General features: G+C 33.0%; 3 protein-coding genes across 4 annotated transcripts; 2 read left to right on the top strand and 1 right to left on the bottom strand.

Moving 5' to 3' along the window:
• The first annotated feature begins 539 nt into the window (after window positions 1-539).
• Window positions 540-12,942, top strand: LOC107024535 (lupeol synthase-like). Its single transcript, XM_015225524.2, has 18 exons — window positions 540-803; window positions 922-1,107; window positions 7,129-7,218; window positions 7,294-7,485; window positions 7,569-7,653; window positions 7,731-7,897; window positions 8,423-8,611; window positions 9,665-9,778; window positions 9,899-10,018; window positions 10,120-10,242; window positions 10,751-10,849; window positions 11,054-11,110; window positions 11,286-11,332; window positions 11,456-11,599; window positions 11,695-11,872; window positions 12,005-12,085; window positions 12,537-12,620; window positions 12,693-12,942. Exons 1-18 carry the CDS (start codon window positions 606-608, stop codon window positions 12,807-12,809), a joined length of 2,271 nt encoding a protein of 756 aa, XP_015081010.1. The 5' UTR covers window positions 540-605; the 3' UTR covers window positions 12,810-12,942.
• Window positions 1,118-3,924, top strand: LOC114077974. The gene is made up of 2 exons (XM_027918414.1): window positions 1,118-3,439; window positions 3,760-3,924. The coding sequence occupies exons 1-2, from the start codon at window positions 2,281-2,283 to the stop codon at window positions 3,792-3,794; spliced, it is 1,194 nt and encodes a 397-aa protein (XP_027774215.1). The 5' UTR covers window positions 1,118-2,280; the 3' UTR covers window positions 3,795-3,924.
• A 168-nt stretch (window positions 12,943-13,110) lies between the features above and the next one.
• Window positions 13,111-21,871, bottom strand: LOC107023970 (prefoldin subunit 1). 2 transcript variants are annotated; one of them, XM_015224828.2, is made up of 7 exons: window positions 21,712-21,871; window positions 21,570-21,623; window positions 21,167-21,272; window positions 18,657-18,663; window positions 18,429-18,513; window positions 13,573-13,673; window positions 13,111-13,462 (listed from the first exon to the last, which is right to left on the bottom strand). In XM_015224828.2, the coding sequence occupies exons 1-7, from the start codon at window positions 21,733-21,735 to the stop codon at window positions 13,459-13,461; spliced, it is 381 nt and encodes a 126-aa protein (XP_015080314.1). In that variant the 5' UTR covers window positions 21,736-21,871; the 3' UTR covers window positions 13,111-13,458. The 2 variants fall into 2 exon arrangements, with proteins under 2 accessions (XP_015080314.1, XP_015080313.1); XM_015224827.2 differs by having other exon boundaries at window positions 13,111-13,673.
• Window positions 21,872-23,075: the final 1,204 nt, after the last annotated feature.

Below are 23,075 nucleotides of genomic sequence, written 5' to 3'. Positions count from 1 at the left end.
ACTTCGTTTCATTTATTTGTCTCATATTTACTTCAACTATATACAACCGTATATAGTTTTTTATTTAATAAGAAAAGGATCTGAAAAATATTTTAACTTCAATCAAAATTTTGTTATGATATCAAACTTTATGAAGAATCTTTTATTCCTGAACTATTTTTAATAGTGTATCTTTTACCTTTTAAACTATTTAATAATGTATTTTAAAGGTATATATATGCCTACATGGACACATTACTATTTATAATTATGCAATATTTTTTATGTCCACGTGGGCACATATATACCTTTAAAATACATTATCAAATAGTGTAGGAATAAAACGTCATTTCCAAAATTTGATATCGTAACAACAATTTCGGTCAAAATTCGAATCTTTTTTTCTTATTTAATTATAAGATTAATTTGCTAAAATGAAATAGTAAAGATAAATTTTAATTATTAGTATAGAATCATATAAAATGAAACGGAAAATATTTTAATTAGTTGTAAAAATTTGATTTCCCGGCCCGTACGTCTCTAGTCTATATAAAAGGTGTGGGATGAAGTACTATTGAAATATTTTTATTCAAATTCAAATTAATTCATTGATTAAGTAGAAAAAAATGTGGAAGCTAAAAACAGCACAAGGGGAAGGATTATGGCTAACAAGTAGCAATAATTATATTGGAAGGCAACATTGGGAGTATGATGAAGAAGGTGGAACTCTTCAAGAAAGAGCTCTTGTTGACGAAATGCGCCAAAATTTCACAAAAAATAGATTCCTTCATAAACAAAGTTCCGATTTACTCATGCGTATGCAGGTCTGTTTACTTTTACGTGTTCACTATGTTAAAAATATATGTTTATTTGTCACTTTTAACATGTCATCAAGACAGATAGAAACGTTATTATTATTATTATTATTATTTTTTCATGTAGGTAAGGAAAGAAAATGGATGTGTTGAAATTGGAGGAGAAGTGAAGTTAGAAGAATCAGAAGATGTAACAGAAGAAGCAGTGAAAATTAGATTGAGAAAAAGTATAAGTTATTACTCAACAATTCAAGCACATGATGGTCATTGGCCGGCTGAATCTGCCGGCCCTTTATTCTTCCTACCCCCTTTGGTAATAATTACTTACTATATATACTTACTACTTAGGACCTATCAAAAGTGACAAAAATATTTTACTAGTTTTCATTTGTTTATCTTTTTTATTATTTTAAAATTATTTTTCTAGAAAATATACGACTCGTTCAGCTAGCTAGTGATATTGTTTGTTTTGAGTCTAAGCTCATACAGGTTTAAAACAATGTTATTAAGACTTAGGACGTAAGATATGCTTACTTATATACATAACAGTTTTCATGTGTTTTATCGTAAGTTGAGTGTTGAGGTTTACCCCCATCGCATGAGATTTGTTAGAGATTTTCCCCCTCTTTCTTGGGATTTGTCTATTCAGTTGAATTACAACTCATACTGACAAGGCTGACACAATTTTAAAACTTGTTTAGTGGGTAAGACTTGCTTATTTAATACTTATATACCCATATGCCATGTATTTTGGGTGTCACGTATTGAAAAGAAGGATAAATATGAAAAAAGGTCCGAACAACATAATTCTCTTAAACATTAAAAAATGTTCACGAAAGAAATTTAAACAATTTACTTAATATAGACGGGAGAAATATTAGTCGGAGCTACTTACTGTTAAAATTTACATGCTAAAGATCACTAGTTTGTTAGTTTGTTAACATTGTTAGTTAGTAACAGCATACACTAGTTTGTTAGCATTATAACAGATTGATAGTTAGTTATACAATGTACAGTGCATTTCCAATTATTAGTTAGAGTTGTTAGTTAGCTAATAGTTAGTTAAGTCATTGTTTTTGGATGCTATAAATAAAGCTCCATTGTAATAGTTAGAGAGATCAGATCATTCACAAGCTTAATGCATTTTCTTTCTTCTTCTTCTTCATCATCTTGTCCTTAATTCTGTCCAGAATTTGACATCAAAATCAATGAGTTCATAGACTCATTTTTCTTCATGGTATCAGAGCAGGAAGTGCTGGATCGAGTGGAGTTTAGATCTCCTTTAGTTCTTTGAACTTGTGGTTAAGATTATGTGGGAAGAGTTTAGATCTACTCCTTCAGAAATTTTTTTTTTCTTCTGATCGATTGACTGTGAAGCTGTTGTAAAGCTTTTGAGAAGCTGTTGTGAATCTGTTGTTTCTTCTTCTAGGTGAATTTAGATATCATCTAAGTTTGCTAAACCAGTTGTTGATTGATTAGCTCGATAATGGCTGTGTTAAGAATTGATCAAAGTGATCCTCTGTATATTGGACAATCAGATTCATCAGGAGCTGTATTGATTCCTATCAAATTGACTGGTTCAGAGAATTATGGAGTTTGGAGCAGATCCATGAGGATTGCACTCTTAGGTAAAAGGAAGTATGGTTTTGTGACTGGAGCTTGCACTAAAGCATTGTACAAAGATGATCTTCATGAACAATGGGAAACATGTAATGCCATAGTCTTGTCATGGTTGATGAACACTGTAAGTGAGGAGCTTCTTAGTGGCATAGTTTATGCCACAACTGCATTCTCTGTTTGGGCAGATCTCAAGGAGAGGTTTGATAAGGTGAATCGAATGAGAATTTATCAATTGCACAAGGAGATAACTACACTTACACAAGGTACAGATTCTGTGTCTTGTTATTTTTCTAAACTTAAGACCCTATGGAGTGAGTATGATGCTGTGACACCACATCCTAGCTGTTCATGTCCACAGTCTAAGGAGTATGTAGATCACCTTCATGAATTGAGGCTAATTCAGTTTTTAAGTGGATTAAATGATTCCTATGATCAACCTCGTAGACAGATATTGCTTAAAGGAATTACACCTTCTCTCAACCAAGCATATGCTATGATCATAGAGGATGAAATTCAACATTCAACATGCACAGCTACTGCTGTTGATAAACCAAATTCAATGGTGATGAATGTAAGAAGAGCTCATGGGAAGGAAGTTTTTAATCAAGGGAAGGAAGGTTTTAAGAGTAAGAAATGTGATTACTGTCATTTTTCTGGGCATACTAGAGATAACTGCTACAAACTAATTGGATATCCAAGTGATTGGAAGTTTAAGAAGAAGCCAGGATATAACAATAAGAATGGTGGTTATGGTGATTCTAATACTGGCTATGGAAGTGCTGGAAATAAGAACAACAGTGATGGTTCTAATGCTGGTTATAGAGGTCCACATATAGCCAATAATGTGGCAGGTGACATCAACACTGCCTATGATCAGTCTCAATTAGCTTCAACTAGTCAAGGTGCAGGAAGTAGTGCAGGAAATGACACATGTTTAGCAAGAGCACAAGTGTTCACAGAAAAGGAATATAAGCAAATCTTGGAGATGCTGAACAAAGAAGAGCCAAAGAGAGTTAACATGACAGGTATTACAACTTGCTTAATGGCAAATTCTTTCTCACAAGACTGGATTGTAGATTCTGGTGCCACTCATCATGTTACAGCACATAAGCAGTCATTATTCAAAAGCTATGAATTGAATAAATTACAGAAGAGTCAGGTACATTTACCCACAGGGGATAGAGTAGATGTGAATCATATTGGTGAATCAACTATATTTGAAGATGAGGTTGTGAAAAATGTGCTGTATGTACCAGATTTCAAATTTAATCTGTTATCAGTGTCCAAAATGACAAGGGAACTGTCTTGTTTTGTATCATTTTATCCTGACTTCTGTGTTTTCCAGGACCTCTTCAATGGCAAGGTGAAGGGGATTGGTAAAGAGCAGGGAGGTTTATACATGTTCAAGAGTGGCTCAACATTGAATAAAATAGACAAACATAAGCAACATGTGATGGTGGCAGCAGGTACATCAAATCAAGATATTCAACTTTGGCATCAAAGACTTGGACACCCTTCTCACATAATCATGAAACATCTAAAATTGATTTCCAGCAATAAAGATGATGTGGTTACTAGTTGTCCTGTTTGTCCATTAGCTAAACAAACAAGACAAGCATTTCCTAGTAGTAACTCTAGAGCCTCTACTAGTTTTGATTTAGTTCATATAGATTTATGGGGACCATATAACATTTCTACTTTGGACAAGAAGCATTACTTTCTAACTGTAGTTGATGATTACAGTAGATTTGTTTGGATTTACTTGTTGCAATTGAAGTCTGAAACTGTTGTAGCCATAAAGATGTTTCTCTCTATGATCAAGACTCAATTTGGTGCACATGTTAAAGTTGTGAGATCAGATAATGGTACTGAATTCTTTAACTCTCAATGTATAAAATTGTTCCATGAACTAGGAATACTTCATCAAAGTAGTTGTTCATACACACCTCAACAAAATGGTGTAGTGGAAAGAAAGCATAGACAGATTCTTAACATAGCTAGAGCCATCAGATTTCAGTCAAAGATGCCTATCAGATATTGGGGATATTGTGTAAAGGCTGCTGTATATTTGATGAATAGATTACCTTCTTCAAGTATCTCAAACAAAAGTCCTTATGAACTTCTTTACTCCAAAACTCCAACACTTGATCATCTAAAAGTGATAGGGTGTTTATGCTATGCCACAGTGATGCCTAAGGGTGACAAATTTGCAGAAAGAGCTGTTCCTACTATACTTCTAGGATATTCAGAGCTACAAAAGGGTTATATGTTGTTGGATATAAAGTCCAAAAGGTTTTTTGTGAGCAGAGATGTGGTGTTTCATGAAAATGTCTTTCCTTTCTGTACAAAGGAAGCATATGCAGAAGCATCAACAGATGTATGTGGTTCTCCATTAGATATCATTGATAATGCTTTAACAGATTGTGATGTTGAGCCTGCCAAAGACACAGAAACTCATGATGATAATGCTGAAAATGCTAATGGTAATGAAGACTCAGGAGCTGGAAATGCTAATGGTAATGAAGACTCAGGAGCTCTTTATGATGATAATGCTGAAAATACTATTGCTACTGAAGCTGTTGAAAGGCCTACTACAAGTATTAGAAGAACTTCAAGGAGGATAAAGGAACCAGTTTGGATGAAGGATTACACAAAGGGTAAACAAAGCAGCACTAGGCATCCAATAGCCAATTCTCTTAGCTATGACAAAACTACATCTGGTTACAAAGCATTTGTAAGCAAATTTTCTGAGTGCATTGAACCAAAATTTTTCCATCAAGCAGCCAAAGATGATAGATGGATTCAGGCTATGCAACAGGAGATACAGGCTTTAGAAGAGAATAATACATGGTCAATAGTTGATTTACCTAAAGGAATGCACACTGTGGGCTCTAAGTGGATTTACAAAATAAAATACAAAGCAGATGGTCAAGTTGAAAGGTTCAAAGCTAGATTGGTAGCTAAGGGATATAGTCAACAGGAAGGATTAGACTATCATGATACTTTTTCACCAGTTGCAAAGATGGTGACTGTTAGATGTGTGATTGCCTTAGCTGTCTCAAAAGGATGGCCTATGTATCAGATGGATGTTTATAATGCCTTTCTTCAAGGTGATCTTGAAGAAGAAGTCTACATGGAGATGCCTGAAGGGTTTAGAAAACCAGGAGAAAACAAAGTGTGCAAGTTGCTTAAGTCTCTATATGGCCTTAAACAGGCATCTAGACAGTGGAACTTGAAGTTGTCTAATGCCTTAGTAGCAGCTGGTTTTTCTCAGAGTGGATATGATTATTCATTATTCACCTTAAAGAAAGATGCAGACATTGTAATTGTTCTTGTTTATGTTGATGATTTGCTGATCACTGGAAGCAATACAAAAATGATTAATGAAGCAAAGGAGAATCTACACAAACAGTTCAAGATGAAAGACCTTGGTGAGCTCAGATTTTTTCTTGGTATTGAAGTGTTAAGATCAGCAGAGGGAGTGATTTTAAATCAAAGAAAGTATGTACTGGAACTTATTTCTGAGGCAGGTCTAACAGGTGCAAAACCTTCCACAACTCCCATTGAATCAAATCTCAGATTAACATCAGTAGAATATGATCAGGCCAATGGCTATACTGAAGATGTTATACTACAAGATGTCACTGCATATCAAAGGGTGATAGGAAAGCTGCTGTATGCTACTATTACCAGGCCAGATATCAGCTATGCAGTCCAAGTTTTGAGCCAATTTATGCAAGCTCCCAAGAGGTCACATTGGGATGCAGCAATGAGAGTAATCAAATATCTAAAAGGAACAGTTGGCCAAGGCATATGGCTACAATCTAAACCTGCAAATGAGTTATCATGTTGGTGTGATTCTGATTGGGCTGCCTGTCCTAATACTAGGAGATCTATCACAGGATATGTGGTTAAGTTTGGAGAATCACTTGTTTCCTGGAAATCAAAGAAACAGCAGACTGTCTCCAGAAGTTCAGCTGAGGCTGAATATAGAAGCATGGCATCAGCTGTATCTGAAGTTACTTGGCTATTGGGGTTATTTACTGATCTAGGTGTGACAATTCATATGCCAATTCTTGTATTTAGTGATAGTAAATCTGCAATACAACTTGCAGCAAATCCAGTTTTTCATGAGAGGACAAAACACATTGAAATTGACTGCCACTTTATTAGAGACAAAATCAAAGCCAAGGTTATTAGCACAGTTCATGTTCATACACAGCAACAACTAGCAGACTTGCTAACAAAGGGCTTAAATCGAACTCAACATTCATATCTTTTGGGCAAGCTTGGTGTGCTCAACATTTTGCACCCTTCATCTTTAGGGGGAATGTTAAAATTTACATGCTAAAGATCACTAGTTTGTTAGTTTGTTAACATTGTTAGTTAGTAACAGCATACACTAGTTTGTTAGCATTATAACAGATTGATAGTTAGTTATACAATGTACAGTGCATTTCCAATTATTAGTTAGAGTTGTTAGTTAGCTAATAGTTAGTTAAGTCATTGTTTTTGGATGCTATATATAAAGCTCCATTGTAATAGTTAGAGAGATCAGATCATTCACAAGCTTAATGCATTTTCTTTCTTCTTCTTCTTCATCATCTTGTCCTTAATTCTGTCCAGAATTTGACATCAAAATCAATGAGTTCATAGACTCATTTTTCTTCACTTACAAATTTTCACTAGTAGTAACACGTACTTAATTGTGAAGGTGATGGCATTGTATGTGACTGGAGATATGAATGTCGTTTTATCACCAGCTCATCAAATGGAGATTAAACGCTACACTTACAATCATCAGGTCTTATTCTACATATAATAATATTTTTGAAATTTTTTTGGTATAAGATTTTGGAAATAATTTTTATGTGGACAGAATGAAGATGGAGGTTGGGGATTTCATATAGAAGGACATAGCACAATGTTTGGTACAGTATTTAATTATGTAGCACTAAGGTTACTAGGAGAATATTGTGAAAATAATAATGCATTGGATAAAGGACGTAAATGGATCCTTCATCACACTGGTGCTATTGCTACTCCTTCTTGGGGAAAGTTTTGGCTCGCGGTATGTTATTTTACTTGATACTTGTGTTGATCGAAGATATATCGAAAAACTTTATTTTATATTAACCCATTAACTAATATTAGGTGCTTGGAGTATATGAGTGGGATGGGTGCAACCCAATGCCACCAGAATTTTGGATTATGCCTACATTATTTCCTATTCATCCAGGTTAATTTTTATATTATATTTTATTTATAAATTTTAAAAATAAGAAGGGGATTAAATTGATTTTGTAATGTACGTAGGAAAAATGTTGTGCTATGCTCGTTTGGTGTACATGCCTATGTCCTACTTATATGGAAAAAGATTTGTTGGAAGGATAACTAGTTTGGTACAGTCTATAAGAGATGAAATTTACATCCAACCTTACCATCAAATTGATTGGAATAAAGCAAGGAATACATGTGCTAAGGTTTGTGAAAAATTATTATATTTTTCTTTTGTTTTTTTGGAGTTACGTTATTTGGTCAAGATTAATTAATAATAATTTCTTCAAGTCAATAGTGGATAACTATTGTTAGACAAATTCATCATTTTGCAATTATTTTGTTTTGTATGAGAGAAAAGTGAATCAGTATAGGAAGTACTCCTTTCCTCCGTTCACTTTTACTTGTCACGGTTTGACTTGGCACACTTACTAAGAAAATAATTAATGATATATGATTTTACCAAACTATTCCCTATTAAAGATGTCTTGAAAAATGAGTATTTAATGTTGAGGGTAAAACATGAAAGTTGTCTATTTTTTTATATGTCAAAAGTGATAAGTATTGAAAATTATTTTAGAAAAAAATGACAAATAAAAGTGAACGGAGCGACATAAAATAACCATAGTTGTGCTAATTGACCTACACATTATTGTTATAAAAGTGAACATGATTAATTGTAAAAGCATGAAATAATATATGTTATTTTTTCTTATTTATGATGATGATAGGAGGATCTTTACTATCCACATCCATTTATACAAGATACACTTTGGGGGTTCCTTCATCACTTTGCTGAGCCAATGTTAAAAAGATGGCCATTTAACAAGTTGAGAGAAAAGGCTTTGAAAGTTGCCATGGAACATATTCACTACGAGGACCAAACTAGTAGATACATTTGCATTGGATGTGTTGAAAAGGTATGCATCTAACTTACTAAATTCGTACCCCCTCCCTTCAATTTGTGGCGATGTTTCACTTAGTATCGAGTTTAAGAAAAAAATAAGTAAGAAATTGAAATTTTGTAATATAAAATAAGTTTTAGATATATAAAACTTGTTTCGATTCAATGATCTGAAATTTCTGCAAGAAGTTTAATTTTGTTCAGAAGGAAGCACTGGCTCTTCTTGAAATTTATCTTTCGGCCATTACAACATTACAACCAGCTTCTTATTGACTTATTTAAGTGATTAAAGGAAACATATTTGTAATATTTGTATTAAATAAAAAGTGTTTTTAAGTTAAAAAGATAAAATTAGGCCTAAAGTCATAAGCTCATCCAAATAGGATCATATTTCCTCGGTCACATTATAATTAAGTTTCATTTTGGCAAAATTATACTTATTAAGAAATCAATAAATATAATGTTTCTTTAATAAATATCTCTCGAAAATTGAATACTATTAAAAAGGAGTATAAAGCTATAATTGAAAGGAAAAAAACTTACTCTCTCTGTCCAACATTACTTGTTCACTATTGATTTTGCACATTTTGTAAGAAATTATAAATAGAAGGGTAATTTTACTATATCAATCTTTGAATGTGATAAATACGATAAATGTAATAGAGAAATGACTATAACTGATAATAGTAGATTAGAAACTAAGTACGTATAAAACTATTCATTAATTTCATAAAATGGACAAGTATTGTTGGATTTCCCTATGGTATAGTAGACAACTATTATTAAACGAAGGGAGTACTCATTTTAAATCTCTTAAATGATGGGAGTACTTAAGTGGGAATCAGAGGAAACGATTATGTGACTATAAATTATCTCATTAAAATTAAATTACTTTTAACTATAAAAATATAATATTCTTTTCGATCCGACTAATTATAGTTAGCTTCGAAACACATGTGATCTAATATATAGTCATCTAAAAAGAAATTGCAAGTAACTATCCATGATAAAATTTATATTACAACCGTGTTAAATTAACATAATAAAAATATAATAATTGTTTTGTTAGGTTTTATGTCTTATGGCTTGTTGGGTGGAAGATCCAAATTCAGAAGCATATAAACGCCACCTTGCTCGATTACCAGATTATTATTGGATATCTGAAGATGGTTTAAAATTTCAGGTTATTTTTTCATATATATCCTTTCGATTTTTTTCATGTATTTAATACAGATATCGAATCCTGAACGATAAAATTAAATAATTAGCTAATTAAAATTAGTACAATATTGTTTGCATGCAGTCCTTTGGTTGTCAAACTTGGGATGCAGTATTTTCAATCCAAGCAATTTTATCAAGTGATGTGGCTGAAGAATTTGGGCCAACACTCAAAAAAGCAAATAATTTTCTAAAAGCATCACAGGTTATATAATTAATTATTCCTAATTCATAGCAATAAATTAGGATAAAATGTTACATATGAAAAAATAATAATTTATTTTGAATTATTATTATTATTATTAGGTGAGGGAGAATCCTAGTGGGGACTTTAAAAAAATGTATAGGCACATATCTAAAGGTGGTTGGCCATTTTCCATGCAAGATCATGGTTGGCAAGTCTCAGATTGTACTTCTGAAGGATTAAAGGTAATTCTTAATTTTCAGCTATTTAAAGTGTACTTCATTTCGCATTCAATAAAAGAGACATTTAGTGATAATAATTTTTTATTATTGTAATAGTTAAGTTAATGTTATTATATTTAGAATCGGTAAATTATTTAGTAATATTCATATAAAATGTTAATTATAAATACCTGACAATAATATTATTGCAATTAGTTGTAATATAGCGAGACGATTATATTATTATCGATACATTCTTTATTTGTTATAATATATGATGTGGCCTAACCGTCAATAAAATGGAACAAAAATCAAGGGATATTAGGGTTCAAATTCTTAGCAAATGGCAAAATTGTTAGTATTCCTTCCATTTCGATTCATGTATTGTAATTTTTCTTTCTCATGGTAACTAAAAAGAATGATATATTTAAATTTTTAAAATAATTTATTAACTTTGTACTTTTATTTTATTTTTCGTTTGTTTTATAGCTACATAAATATTATAAGACGTTGTGTGCAATTATTTTTTCAGTGTGCACTCTTATTTTCACAAATGCCTACGCAACTTGTTGGAGAAAAATTCGATGCTGAGCGCTTATATGATGCAGTAAATGTTATTTTATCTCTCCAGGTAAAAACAAATCTTCATTTAGTGATATATTATGATCGATGATTAAATTGTTTTGAACATATATAGTTTAATTTGTAAGCAAGAAACTATAATTTATATGTTTTCTTGGTAATATATTTAGTTCATGATCAAATGATTTAATGTGCTACGTACTTTAAGTAAAACCATTCTTGCTATTATTAATTGTAAATTTTAATAATGTAGAGCGAAAACGGGGGTTTTCCAGCTTGGGAGCCTCAACGTGCCTATCGTTGGTTGGAGGTAACATACTCAAAATCCTTTTTTAATTACTATTGCGTGTTAAATTATACAAATTTCTTTGTATATAACTTAAATTCTGTTTGGATTTCCAAATTTTTCTTATAGGTGTTAATTGTTTAGTTTTGTATGCTAAATATTTATTTGATTAACTATTTAACTTTTTTTTCCTTGTCAGAAATTTAATCCAACTGAATTTTTTGAGGATACCATAATTGAACGAGAGTAAGTACTCTATCCTACTTTTTTTTCCTTCTAAAATTCTACATTTATTAGAAAATATTAAATATATATTCAACAATATATTAATTATAAGATTAATATATGTTAATTAATGAATATATGAAGGTATGTGGAATGCACTTCATCATCAATCCAAGCTTTATCATTATTTAAAAAGTTGTACCCTGGACATAGAAGGAAGGAAATTGATGTTGCAATAACAAAAGGTTTACAATACATTGAAAATACACAAAATCCTGATGGCTCTTGGTAAGTATATATCCTTCGTCAAAAAAAAAATCATATTACTAGTGAACTTTTAGATATATTTAATGAAATTTCTGACTTCGCTACTGTTCATATAGGACGGGTTGTTGGGGAATTTGTTATACATATGGAACATGGTTTGCTGTGGATGGATTAATAGCTTGTGGAAGAACCTATTCTACTAGTCATGCCCTTCAAAAAGCTTGTCAATTTTTGTTGTCAAAACAATTGTTAGATGGTGGATGGGGTGAGAGTTACCTTTCAAATTCAAACAAGGTAACAAATATAATTTATTATATTTTTACTTCTATTTTTTAAAGTATAAGGTACAAAGACTAGGAAAAAAAATTGTATTGATCATTTGTTTCTTTGAATTAAGAGTTGTTAATTAATTTGTTTGATTAAAAGGTTTATACAAACATTGAAGGGGACAAGTCAAATTTGGTGCAAACTTCATGGGCATTGTTAGCTCTCATTAACGCTGGACAGGTTTGTTGTAAAAAATTATTATGTCTTTATTTTCACTCACAATTCAACAAAATCATAATGGGATAATTATGGATTTGAACCATTCAACATATAATATATAAAAACAAACACATTGATAGTGTATATGTGTTGTATATAGCAAGGCCTTAATGATAAACTAGTTGACCAATGACGAAAAAGAATTGTGGTGGAGTGAATAAGTAGTCATTCATCCTCAACTAGAGATCTTGGATCCAAGTCCTGCTGGGCACGGAATTGCCTTTGATAGAAAACGCTTTACCCCTTCAATGTGGACTTACCAGTGCGAATTCGGATTTAGTGAGACTCTAATATAAACATTGAACACTGGATGAAAAACAAAAAAAAAAAAATTAGTTGGTTGAAGAATATATTTATAATATATCGTTTCAACAATCCCTAACACCCTCTTTGGTTTTTTGTTGTTTGTTAGGGGGGAATTGATCCATCACCAATACATTGTGGAATAAGATTGTTAATAAATTCACAAATGGAGGATGGTGACTATCCACAACAGGTAACACGTAGTTGCCTTATAAATGGTAATTTTAACATTTATGATATTCATTTTGTTATAATTGTTGTGCAGGGAGTGACAGGGGCATTCATGAAGAATTGCACCTTAAACTATGCATCATACAGAAATATATTCCCAATATGGGCTCTTGCACAATATCACAAACGTCTTCTCAACAAACTCAACTAGAAAATTTTTATTTTACTAATTCAATATGTATACTAAATAAATGTACTTCTATATTTTCTTTTCTGTATTTTCATCTTTGCTAAAAAGAGGTGGATCACAAAATATACATGCTCTTTTTTCGTCTTTTTTTTTACTTGCCTCCTTTTGTCAATTGGTTTTAGCTTTGACCTCGTGGAAGCTATATGAAGTATTACATTTTTTATGCTTTAAAGTTAAAATATCAACTTTATGTTGATAAATTAGTAACATTGTATGTATCAATGAACTTAGTACACATTTAAATAATCATAGAGTTGAATAATACATGAAGAAATTTCACTTTTTTCCACTGAAAAGAAAAAGCACGAGTAATTCTCCAATTTTGAAGACAATATATCTTCAATCAAAATCAAAAACCTTACTTGGGGAACAATTTGCAGAAAGATACATCCAACCATTAAGTATTAACTATTTGGAAACTCAAACCCGCAAAATTGTTAAGGTAGCTAATACACAACATTTCTAATGAATTTTACGACTTGACTCGCAGTAGTCTCTAGACCAATTCCAGGTCCAATAGAAGTAAGCATTACGATTTTACGACCAACACAGCAGCGTGCCAGAAATCAGGTGGATAAGTTCCTCATACAGCCAGTACAGAGTGTATTCTTTACCTAGAATTTGAAGTTCCAGAAAATCTTTGAGAAGCTATCGTTTTTTTTTTCTTCCAAGGAAAGAGAGTTGACAAAAGGAACTTGAGAAGCAGAAAATCTATGCTACAGACATGGTCATTATCTGACGAGCAAGACCAGGATCTTGTTGCAAGAGCTCCCTAAGGTTATTCTCCACCTCCGCCATGTGCTTTTCCAAATACTCTTTAGAAGTCTGTTCAACAAGCAATTTCTATTAACATCCCTTGACTGGTTTATCCGGTTAATGTTCCCACACAATCAGCAAATGGAAAACTATAATAAATAGCAGTATTTACTAGAAACAAAAATGGATAAATGTCAGAAAATAAAGAGCTATTTAACCTATAAGTTAAAAGAACAGAAATATGGAGACCAACATTTAGTACGAAGGAAATTGTTCTCCATGAAAAAACCCTTAGTGTGAGAAATATTCCGAACCACTGATAGATATTATAGGTTCCTTAGAAGACTAACATGGACTTACTTTTGTTGTTTATGAATTGTAAATTATGGCTATCAGCACAGCCTCTGTGCTGCGGATCTATGATACTGTTACTGGTTTCAATAAAAGATGCAAGAATATTATTTTAATGTTTTTCAGTAGTTAGGGTTGATGACAGTCTAATGTTAATTGAGGTAAATGACAAAATGAAGATTAAGATACTTGTGAAGAAAAATTACTATGGTCCATGAGTGATGATTGTCATTTTATCCATTTTGGTAGCAAACATTTACTTTGAAGAAAATATTGTTCATAATTCAAAGTAACCGAACACTTTAAAATGCTTACTTGTTATTTTAAGATATTTCCTACCAAAATGTCTAAAGTTGCACATGAGTTTACTTGCAGCACACCTCAGATCTGAATTCAGCCCCCTCCTAAACACCAATGTTTCCAAAATGCCTAATTAGTTCTTTCAACATAATTACTATCCTTAAGACTGAGCAGCTTCCACAGTTGCACCTTGTTGCTCGATCAGCTAACAAAAAGCTCACGGTAGACCCAATATTGGCTACACATATGAGCAAAAGGTCCATGGTGAGCTCCACAAAGCATAGTTGGTTTCCTGGTAGTTGGTACAAATAGTTGACAGTTCAGTGGGTTGACTGCTAGCGTAGAATAAGGTAACCATAATCATTCCTCTAAATACACTGGATTGACTACGGGGCATTCATATAGCTAAACGCCTAAACCCAACTGACTTAGATTTGAGGCATAATTATCGATAGGTAGAGATCCCTAACTTCTCTTCAAAAAGAACTACAGAGATTCATAGAAGACTAGAAATGGGATGACTTTCTTGTATTTAATATTTAGGATTAAGCACTCTTAGTAACACAAACTATTGAAAGTTGTGTAGGCCCTAAAGCTTTGGTTCAAAGAGAAAAGTAGTGTAGCACGGGATGTGTTGAGACTTGTAGGTGCAGCTCACAAATTCGAAACCTAGTTGCTGAATCAAGTCTGGTATATAAGTGGATAAAAGCATACGGTGAGCTCATCATTCTTGAGTTTAAAGCTGAAACAACAAATTCCCCAGTCATAAAAGTGCTATTGAAAGTGGTACAGGAAATCCTGAAAACTGCAACCTTCCAGATTTCAAGTATTAACAGTATTTCATATAATTCCAGTCAAACAAATGAAAGATTAAATTTAATGTGATTTACCTGTTAGAATGCAATAGAGCCTCAGACAGTGGTCAGGTATATTGCTAGAATCTCTTCTTTTTGTTTTTTGTTTGGATAAGTAAAAGTAGATATCCTACAAGAATCTAAGCATACTACCAAAGAGGCAGATCTAGGATTTGAAGCTTATGGGTTCTCAAAAATCTCAAGTAAAAAAGGGAACTTCTTTTTATGTGCCAAAGGGGGATCACACCCAATACAAAAGGCCAACTAAGCCTTCTCAAAAAAAAAAGGGGGCCAACTAAGCTTAAGGGAGTTCCTTCACTACAGCTGAACCAAGTGACTACTTTATATATTTAATAGATTTCTCTATATAAATACAGGTCTGCATAAAAGTTGTGGGTTACCGGGAACCTGCACCCAGTACATCTGCCCCTGGTCTACCTTCAAGTCAAAACATACTCCCTAGGTCTATTTGATTCTCAGTAAGTTATTAGATCTCCAAGTCGGATGATGCAATATAAATTCATGAGTTGAACTGATCCATGTAATGAGTTTCTAACCCATTCAAATCTAGTGCACAATCCCTTTTCCCCTTTTCTGTCCTTTGATATCATATTGTCTACTGCAATGTATATGATTCACTTTTTCATTGAATCATCCCAAAAGCCCCTCAAATAACCTACCCAATAGCATAGAGTTGTTTAATCACATCATAAGGAAGGCAATTACTCCTAATCTTCTTTATAAAAGGATCTCAACAGCTTTTTTTTGGTAAGGTAAAGGTTTATTGACCAAGTATCAAGAAGGTACCAAAACCAAAAGTTACAAAAGACTGCAGGGAATATCCATAGACAGTCAGTTACAACATTTCCCTAGCAACTTCCAAAACTCCATATATTGATCTATATTATCAATGGAACTACTTTTACACCAACAAAAAAATTATGTAAACACTAGTTTTAAACTCTGGAAATATGGTCTTTTTGCCCATCAAAACAAGTGTTATTTCTTTCTAGCCAAATAGTCCACAATATGCATAAAGGTATTTCTCCATAATTGCTTCAAAGCTTTATGCATTCCTTGGTGCTGCCAACTCTCCAATAATTCCTTCACAATTTGAGGCATGATCCAAGAGATCCTGCAAATACTGAAGAAAAATTCCCAACATTGTCTAGCTATTCTGCATTTCATAAGGTATTCACAGTCTCCAACTCTTCTTCACATAAGTAACATCTATTACTTAGTGCAAAACCCTTTTTCTGAAGATTATCCTGAGTAAGGCAAGCTCCTCATGCTGCAATCCAACCAAAGCAAGCTACCTTTATAGGAGCTTTAGTTCTCCAAATCCCTTTCCATGGCCAACTAGTATCCCAGTATCCTGCTTCATTAGAAGACCTAACACTTTTTACTGAAAAGATCTTTACTAGCTATCCATACTAGTGAATCTCCCTTACTAGTATAATCCAGTTGAAGGAGTAATTGACAAAAGTCCCCAATTTCACTATCATTCAGATTCCTTCTAAAGTTGCCATCTAGAGTTTGAACAAAAATCAGCCATAACTCCATCTTTGTTATTGCAACAACTGAAAAGAGAGGAAATATGTGTTTCAAGCACTCATCACCAGTCCATAAGCCAGTCCAAACTCCAAAATCTATTCTTTGCTCCATAATCCCACCTCCAATATGGTCAATTGTTAAACTCGGCCATAATATACAAATCCTTTTCCATACTCCTCATCTAGTGTATAAAATATTTGAAGGGGGATTCCAGCCTTGTCTGCTACCATAGATCGCTTCAACTATTTTAATCCAAACTACTACTTCATTCCTGCTAAATCTTCAAAGCCACTCAACAGTTGTTAGGAAATAAGGGTCTCAAAAAAAAATTTTTTTTTTTTGGGAGGGGGGGCTTTTTCCAACGGATAATGAAATTATGTGGGAAAAGTTTTACTGAGAGCAGTGTGACCTGCACATATTTTTGTGTAAAATCCATTAATTATTTTAACAAAAGGATGAAAGTGGTTACATTTTAAATACTTGGGGATGTTTTCTGTTAAGAAGGATAATTTAAGGATGTAGTTTAAGTTGAGGGTATAGTTTAGGGATGCTTTTGGCCAAAAACTATATGGTGTTCCAACGAATACCCAAGAAAATGCTGTTGGAACTAAGTTTCAGCAACCAGGGTTGGGGGTTTAAGATCCTATAATTTCTTCGTCTTTTTCTTCTATACATTAAATAGAGTAGAATGAATGTTGAGGTTCATATAGCAAAGTCAAACCTTTAGAATTTGCGTATTTGTTTTTGTGGTGTTGATGTAACACGTTACCAATTGTAGTTAGGTAAAGGTGGCAACTACAGTTTGTTCAACAGCATAAAGCATTTCGTTTCTCCCAAGGGACCATATGCTAAACATGGAGACTAGAAATGTGTGAAAAGTAGGTAAATGAAAAGTGAGGAAGAGGCAAGCTACAGACGAAGCAGGAAGTTCCTATCTGCAGAACTAAAGGAAGGAAGTTGATGTCCAGTAATGAGGTTTAAGATATACATAAAATAGAGTAGAATGAATGTACCACGTTACCAATTGTGGTTAGGTAAAGGTGGCAACTACAGTTCGTTTAACAGCATAAAGCATTTAGTTTCTCCCAAGGGACCATATGCTAAACATGGAGACTAGAAATGTGTGAAAAGTAGGTAAATGAAAAGTGAGGAAGAGGCAAGCTACAGAAGAAGCAGGAAGTTCCTATCTGCAGAACTGAAGGAAGGAAGTTAATATCTAGTAATGAGGTTTGAGATATAGAATGGACCTTTCTGTTCCAATAATGTTCTTTGACCTTAGGAACACTTTTTTATGATCATGGTGTCTGGGCAAGTTTTCACGCACCTTGACTAATTCCACGGAATACCTATCACTTCCTACTAGCAATACGTACCAGGTAACTTCATGGGTAAGACTCTGTCCACCAAGGCTAAGGCAAATGGAAAGAATTTGTTTTTGTATCCGCTTGGATTTGAACCTGAAACTTCATGGGTCTCAAACACTTCCTTGACAACTAGGCAACACCCTTGGGTGCACCATAGGAACACTTTTTGATATGTTATGTTAACAGCAAAACGTCAAGATTCGTTTGTAAGAAGAAAACATTAATCTAAGCCTAAGACCAAAAATTGAGACTTGAAAACTTTATAAACTTGAGACATCTCTATTTAATTACTATATTGCTTTTGTCATTCAGAAGTAACTTTTATAACTATGAAGAAGAAGAAAGGATGGGTATGAAAGTGAGTAGCAAAATGCTGAATGAAAAAAGAAATTTGAGAACACCTGCAAAGAGGCAATTGCAGTTTCACCATCCTTGAGTTTTTGCTCTTGCTCGTTCATTAACACAGCCTTTGGCTCTAAGACAAATCTGAACATAAAAGATTGTTCTGAGTGAGATAAGTACAAAAGTAGAAAAATTTGAAAATTCCTGGTCAATAATGTATATGATCCACATATCCTTTTCCTTTTTTCAGATAACAGCAACACGATAGACTTCAGTTCAAAACTTACGTTCTGCCTGCAACAAAAGATAGAAAACAATGGAACACAACATTATTAGAACTCTGTTCAAATTTAATTTAAGAAGTGATATTTCAAGATTAACACAATTAAATTTTTTCTCTCACTCCCAAACTGGTTGGATTGACTATAAGAGATCTTCTATAATTACTCCACTGTCTTCGAGGCTAAATGAGTTCAACATCAAATAATATTCTTTTCGAGGTATTCATTTAAAAAATTCTTCAGGCAATATGAATTCTTCAAAATTAGAGGTTTTATTCTTTATCCTTTTAACCACAGAGGTTTTCTGAATGTCACACTTTTCCTTTACTGATAGAAGATATCTAACCCGACCAAAAAGTCTCATGCCAAATACTGAACCTAACATAATTTAACAAAATTAAAACAATAAAATTGTAATCCCTGCTTATTGGTAGCATATTTATGGATCTTTTAATTCCATTGTGGTTAGTTCATAACTAAATCCTCATTGATTTCAAGAAATTGTATGTATTTTGGAATAACTTCCCTCCATTTGATTTGTATGTCACGTCCCTTTTAAGAACCTTCAATCATCATAGTTTCACATCTATGGACCAATGCATTTAGAGTTTTATACAGGACATTGGCCAAACCAACTTCTAATCATAACTACGCTCGTGCTTGGATGTGATAATTCATAATTTTCTAAGCCTGTTCAATATTATATGACAATGGATGCACCTTCATAGAAGAATCTCTACCACACTCGTGCAGATATATTGGTTTTTGGAGGACCTATATCCACTTTAATGTAACATTGTTGGTTTCGCAATTGTTCAATAGAACTACCTTTCCAATTTGTTAGGTATTTATCATATCGCCATTTACGACATTTGGGTTCTTTCATAGCATTTGAGTATGACTTTCCAATATATCTACACCACACTCATTGTGCATATTTATTGAGTTTTTGAGGACCGATATCCACTTTAATGTAAAGTTGTTGATCTCACGATTGTTCTTTAGAACTTCCCTTGCAGTTTGTAGGTATTTTATCAAATTTCCATTAACCAAATTTGGGCTCTTTGTAGTCATTTGAGTATAACTTTGATCACTTTGTGCTTATTATTGTGTTTTTGGTGTAGGATGAAAATGAAGAATGTTGGAGCTAAAACAAGTGATTTGGAGCTTTGAAGTCCGAGGATGGAATGCACGCGGAAAACAGAAGAAAAACGACATCGGCACATTTTGTCCATGTGCAAATGTGCCTGTTGTCGCTTGCCGAGCAGTCAAGTTCCTGGAACAAAGGAACTGCAAAATGCACCAAGGCGGTGCTGAGTTCTATAAGTATAATTCATTCATCTAAGGGTATTTTCTCTCGGGCTAATAGATACTCTATATATGCTTCTTAAACATGATTTTAAGGGGAATCAACATTGTTTAGAAGCAGAGCAGGGCTAAGAGTATTATTTGTAGGGCGCTTATCTTTCTTCGTCTTATTTTTTCATCATGGCCACATGCTATTCATCAATTCTTGTCATTGTATTGGAATCATGAGTAGCTAAACTCCATAGTCCTAGCTCCTAGGGTTTTGGCACTGATATGAAAGCTGACGTTTGAAGATCATTCATAATTATTGGTTTTTTTGTTATTGAATTATTTGTTCATTCTTGGCCTTAATTATTTGATTGTCTGGCCATTATCGAATACTATTTGTTTTGGCTCACTAGTTGAACACGAGAGAGGGGATGGCAAAGCATCATAAGAATAAATAGAGCATGTTCATGAACCTATAGACAGGGGATTGTTTCACTAGAGTGGATAGAGATACACCCTTTGGTCTTAAGCCTCACTTAGTTGATACAAAGATTTAAATACATTCGGCTACTGTCTAACGACCATAGAGATGTAGGCGTTGGAGTAGCTTGAATAGCAATGTGAGCAATTCGAGACTCATAAGATAATATTAACCTGCAACTAGTAACTCAGGAGAATCAATAGGTATGACGATCAAAAGACTCAACTGGACTGTTAGATGTCATAGCCCTAGATTTCTCTCTAATCTGATAAAACAAAATTGTCTTAGCATTGCATCATTTTTACTGTTTTCTCTTAGTTAAATCATTAGCATGATAAACTCCAAAAATTGTTGATTTCTTGAATAGTTATTGTTGGAATTCAAATTAGACAGTCAATTCTAAGTATTTGTGGGAACGAATGATATCTGGACTCAAATTCTATATTACTTGTACGAACACCTATACTTACGTGTGTGTCAGACACAAAAATATACAATGTGACACCTAAGAGAACCAGTTCTCCTAAGAACTAGTGTACCTTTGATTCTTCTGTTAAAATAGAAACTAATAGTTTGCTACTGAATCAATTAATGTACTTGACCTGCCACACAGTGAGAAGCTACAAAATGAAAAAAAAAATTACACCAATTTAAACTTTTCAGACTATCAGATCAAAAGTAGCTTATGACTAGAGCACCAATTTAAACTAACTTATATTTTCTTTTTGCAGAAGCTAACCTATGGCTTTGTATGTATTAGTGTCATCAGACAGCTGTTTCAGTTCCTCCAATGTCAAATAAGCACGCTTCTTCTCGGTTTCTTTGTTTCGAATCTGGGTTTGAACCTACAAACCAAAATAACTCTTCACCTTAAGTCAACAACATATTAATATCTCAATCAATCAATTCAATGATGCCCAATTTCAGTTCCTTTCAGATTTCATTCAACTCTTAAGCATATCTTTTCCCATTTCATTTTCTTCAGGATACAAATCCGAAGAAGCAAATAATCAATAAATTAATCCATAACGTTTTCTTAAAAAAATTTCAAATCGATCTCACAGACAAAAGTTGATATTTTTCACAGTTCTACAAACATGAAACTGAGTAAAAGACACATGTAAATGAAAATAAGAACTAACCTGCTTCAATTTACCGGTAGTCTCTATCATTCGACCCTGAATTTCAATAAAAGCCTGTTGAAGGAAATAAAAAAACAAATAATCAAGAGTAAAAATTCGACGGAAAAAAAACAGAAATTGTGATATGAAAAACGAAATTTACAGTTCGATTTGCTTCGTCCGCCATTTTCAACTGCAATTCCAAGTGCAGATACAAAAACTGAAGCCCTAGAATATAATTCTACTTTCTGAAAACAGGCGAGTGAGATTGATAGAGCAAGAGACGAACAGTAAAAGGTATGACTCTGCCTATAATTTGGGTTGGTAACTTCCGGCCCAATGCTTATTCTGGCCCATAATTTGTAGAAACTAAGCATATGGCCATATAAATAAAAGGAAAAAATTACGTAGCTAAGCAAATTTATATTATAAATACAGTGGAACAATGCACAACATATTCAAAAATGAGAAACACTTCTTTTACTTGCTTAGAAGAAAAGGAAATGTTATTATAATTTCTGGTATTTTGAACTTAACAGAAGGCTTCGAAAAAGCTACCATATTCCTACCTAAGAGGAAAAAAATTGCTACAGTAGATGCATTGTTCTCTTCTAAATCCTCAAGAAACTTGTTAACTTTTAAAGATATTCGTCGAAATGCATATCAATTGAGACAATAGATTAAATGAATATTGAATATCTTGGCATTACTAATATTGTCTCAAACCAGAAATATGTGTTGAAGAAATTATCAATTTTATCTTCTGGCTTATATTATGCAAAAATAAGTACAGTTGAAGCACATTTTATAGTAAATCAGAGTTTACTGACTTAAAAAATTTTGTGTTTTGGCATGACCTAATGGGTCATCCTGGATCATTAATGATGAGACGAATCATTTAAAACTCAAATGGACATTCATTAAAGAACCTGAAGATTCTTACATATGATGAATTTTTATGTGATGTTTGTCATCAAGTCAAATGGATTACTAGGTCATCATCACGAATGAAGGTTAACATTAAATCCCCTTAATTTTTAGAATGTATACATGGAGATATATGTGGACTTATTCACCTATCTAGTAGGTTGTTTAGATATTTTATGGTCCTAATAAATGTATCTTTAAGATGGTCTCATGTGTGCCTCTTATCATCTCACAACCTGGCGTTTGCAAAATTATTGGCACAACTAATACGATTGAGAGCGCAATTTCCAGATTGTCCCATTAAGGCAATTCGCCTTGATAATGCTGGAGAATTCACATCCCAATATTTTAATGATTATTGCTTATCAATATGGATAAAAGTTGAACATCTTGTAACTCATATTCATACTCAAAATGGCTTTGCTGAGTCATTTATTAAACCCTTACAATTGATAGCAAGACCTGTATTTAAAAAAAGTAAGTTACCCACTAATGTTTGGAGTCATGCTATCTTACATGCAACATTACTTGTTCGATCCAGACCAACTCATTGTAATAAATACTCTCCCCCATAATTAGTATTGTCATGAATCAAATATT

This window comes from Solanum pennellii, chromosome 7, assembly GCF_001406875.1.
Source record: "Solanum pennellii chromosome 7, SPENNV200".
NCBI lineage: Eukaryota > Viridiplantae > Streptophyta > Magnoliopsida > Solanales > Solanaceae > Solanum > Solanum pennellii.
This window is presented reverse-complemented; position numbering and strand designations above follow the sequence as displayed.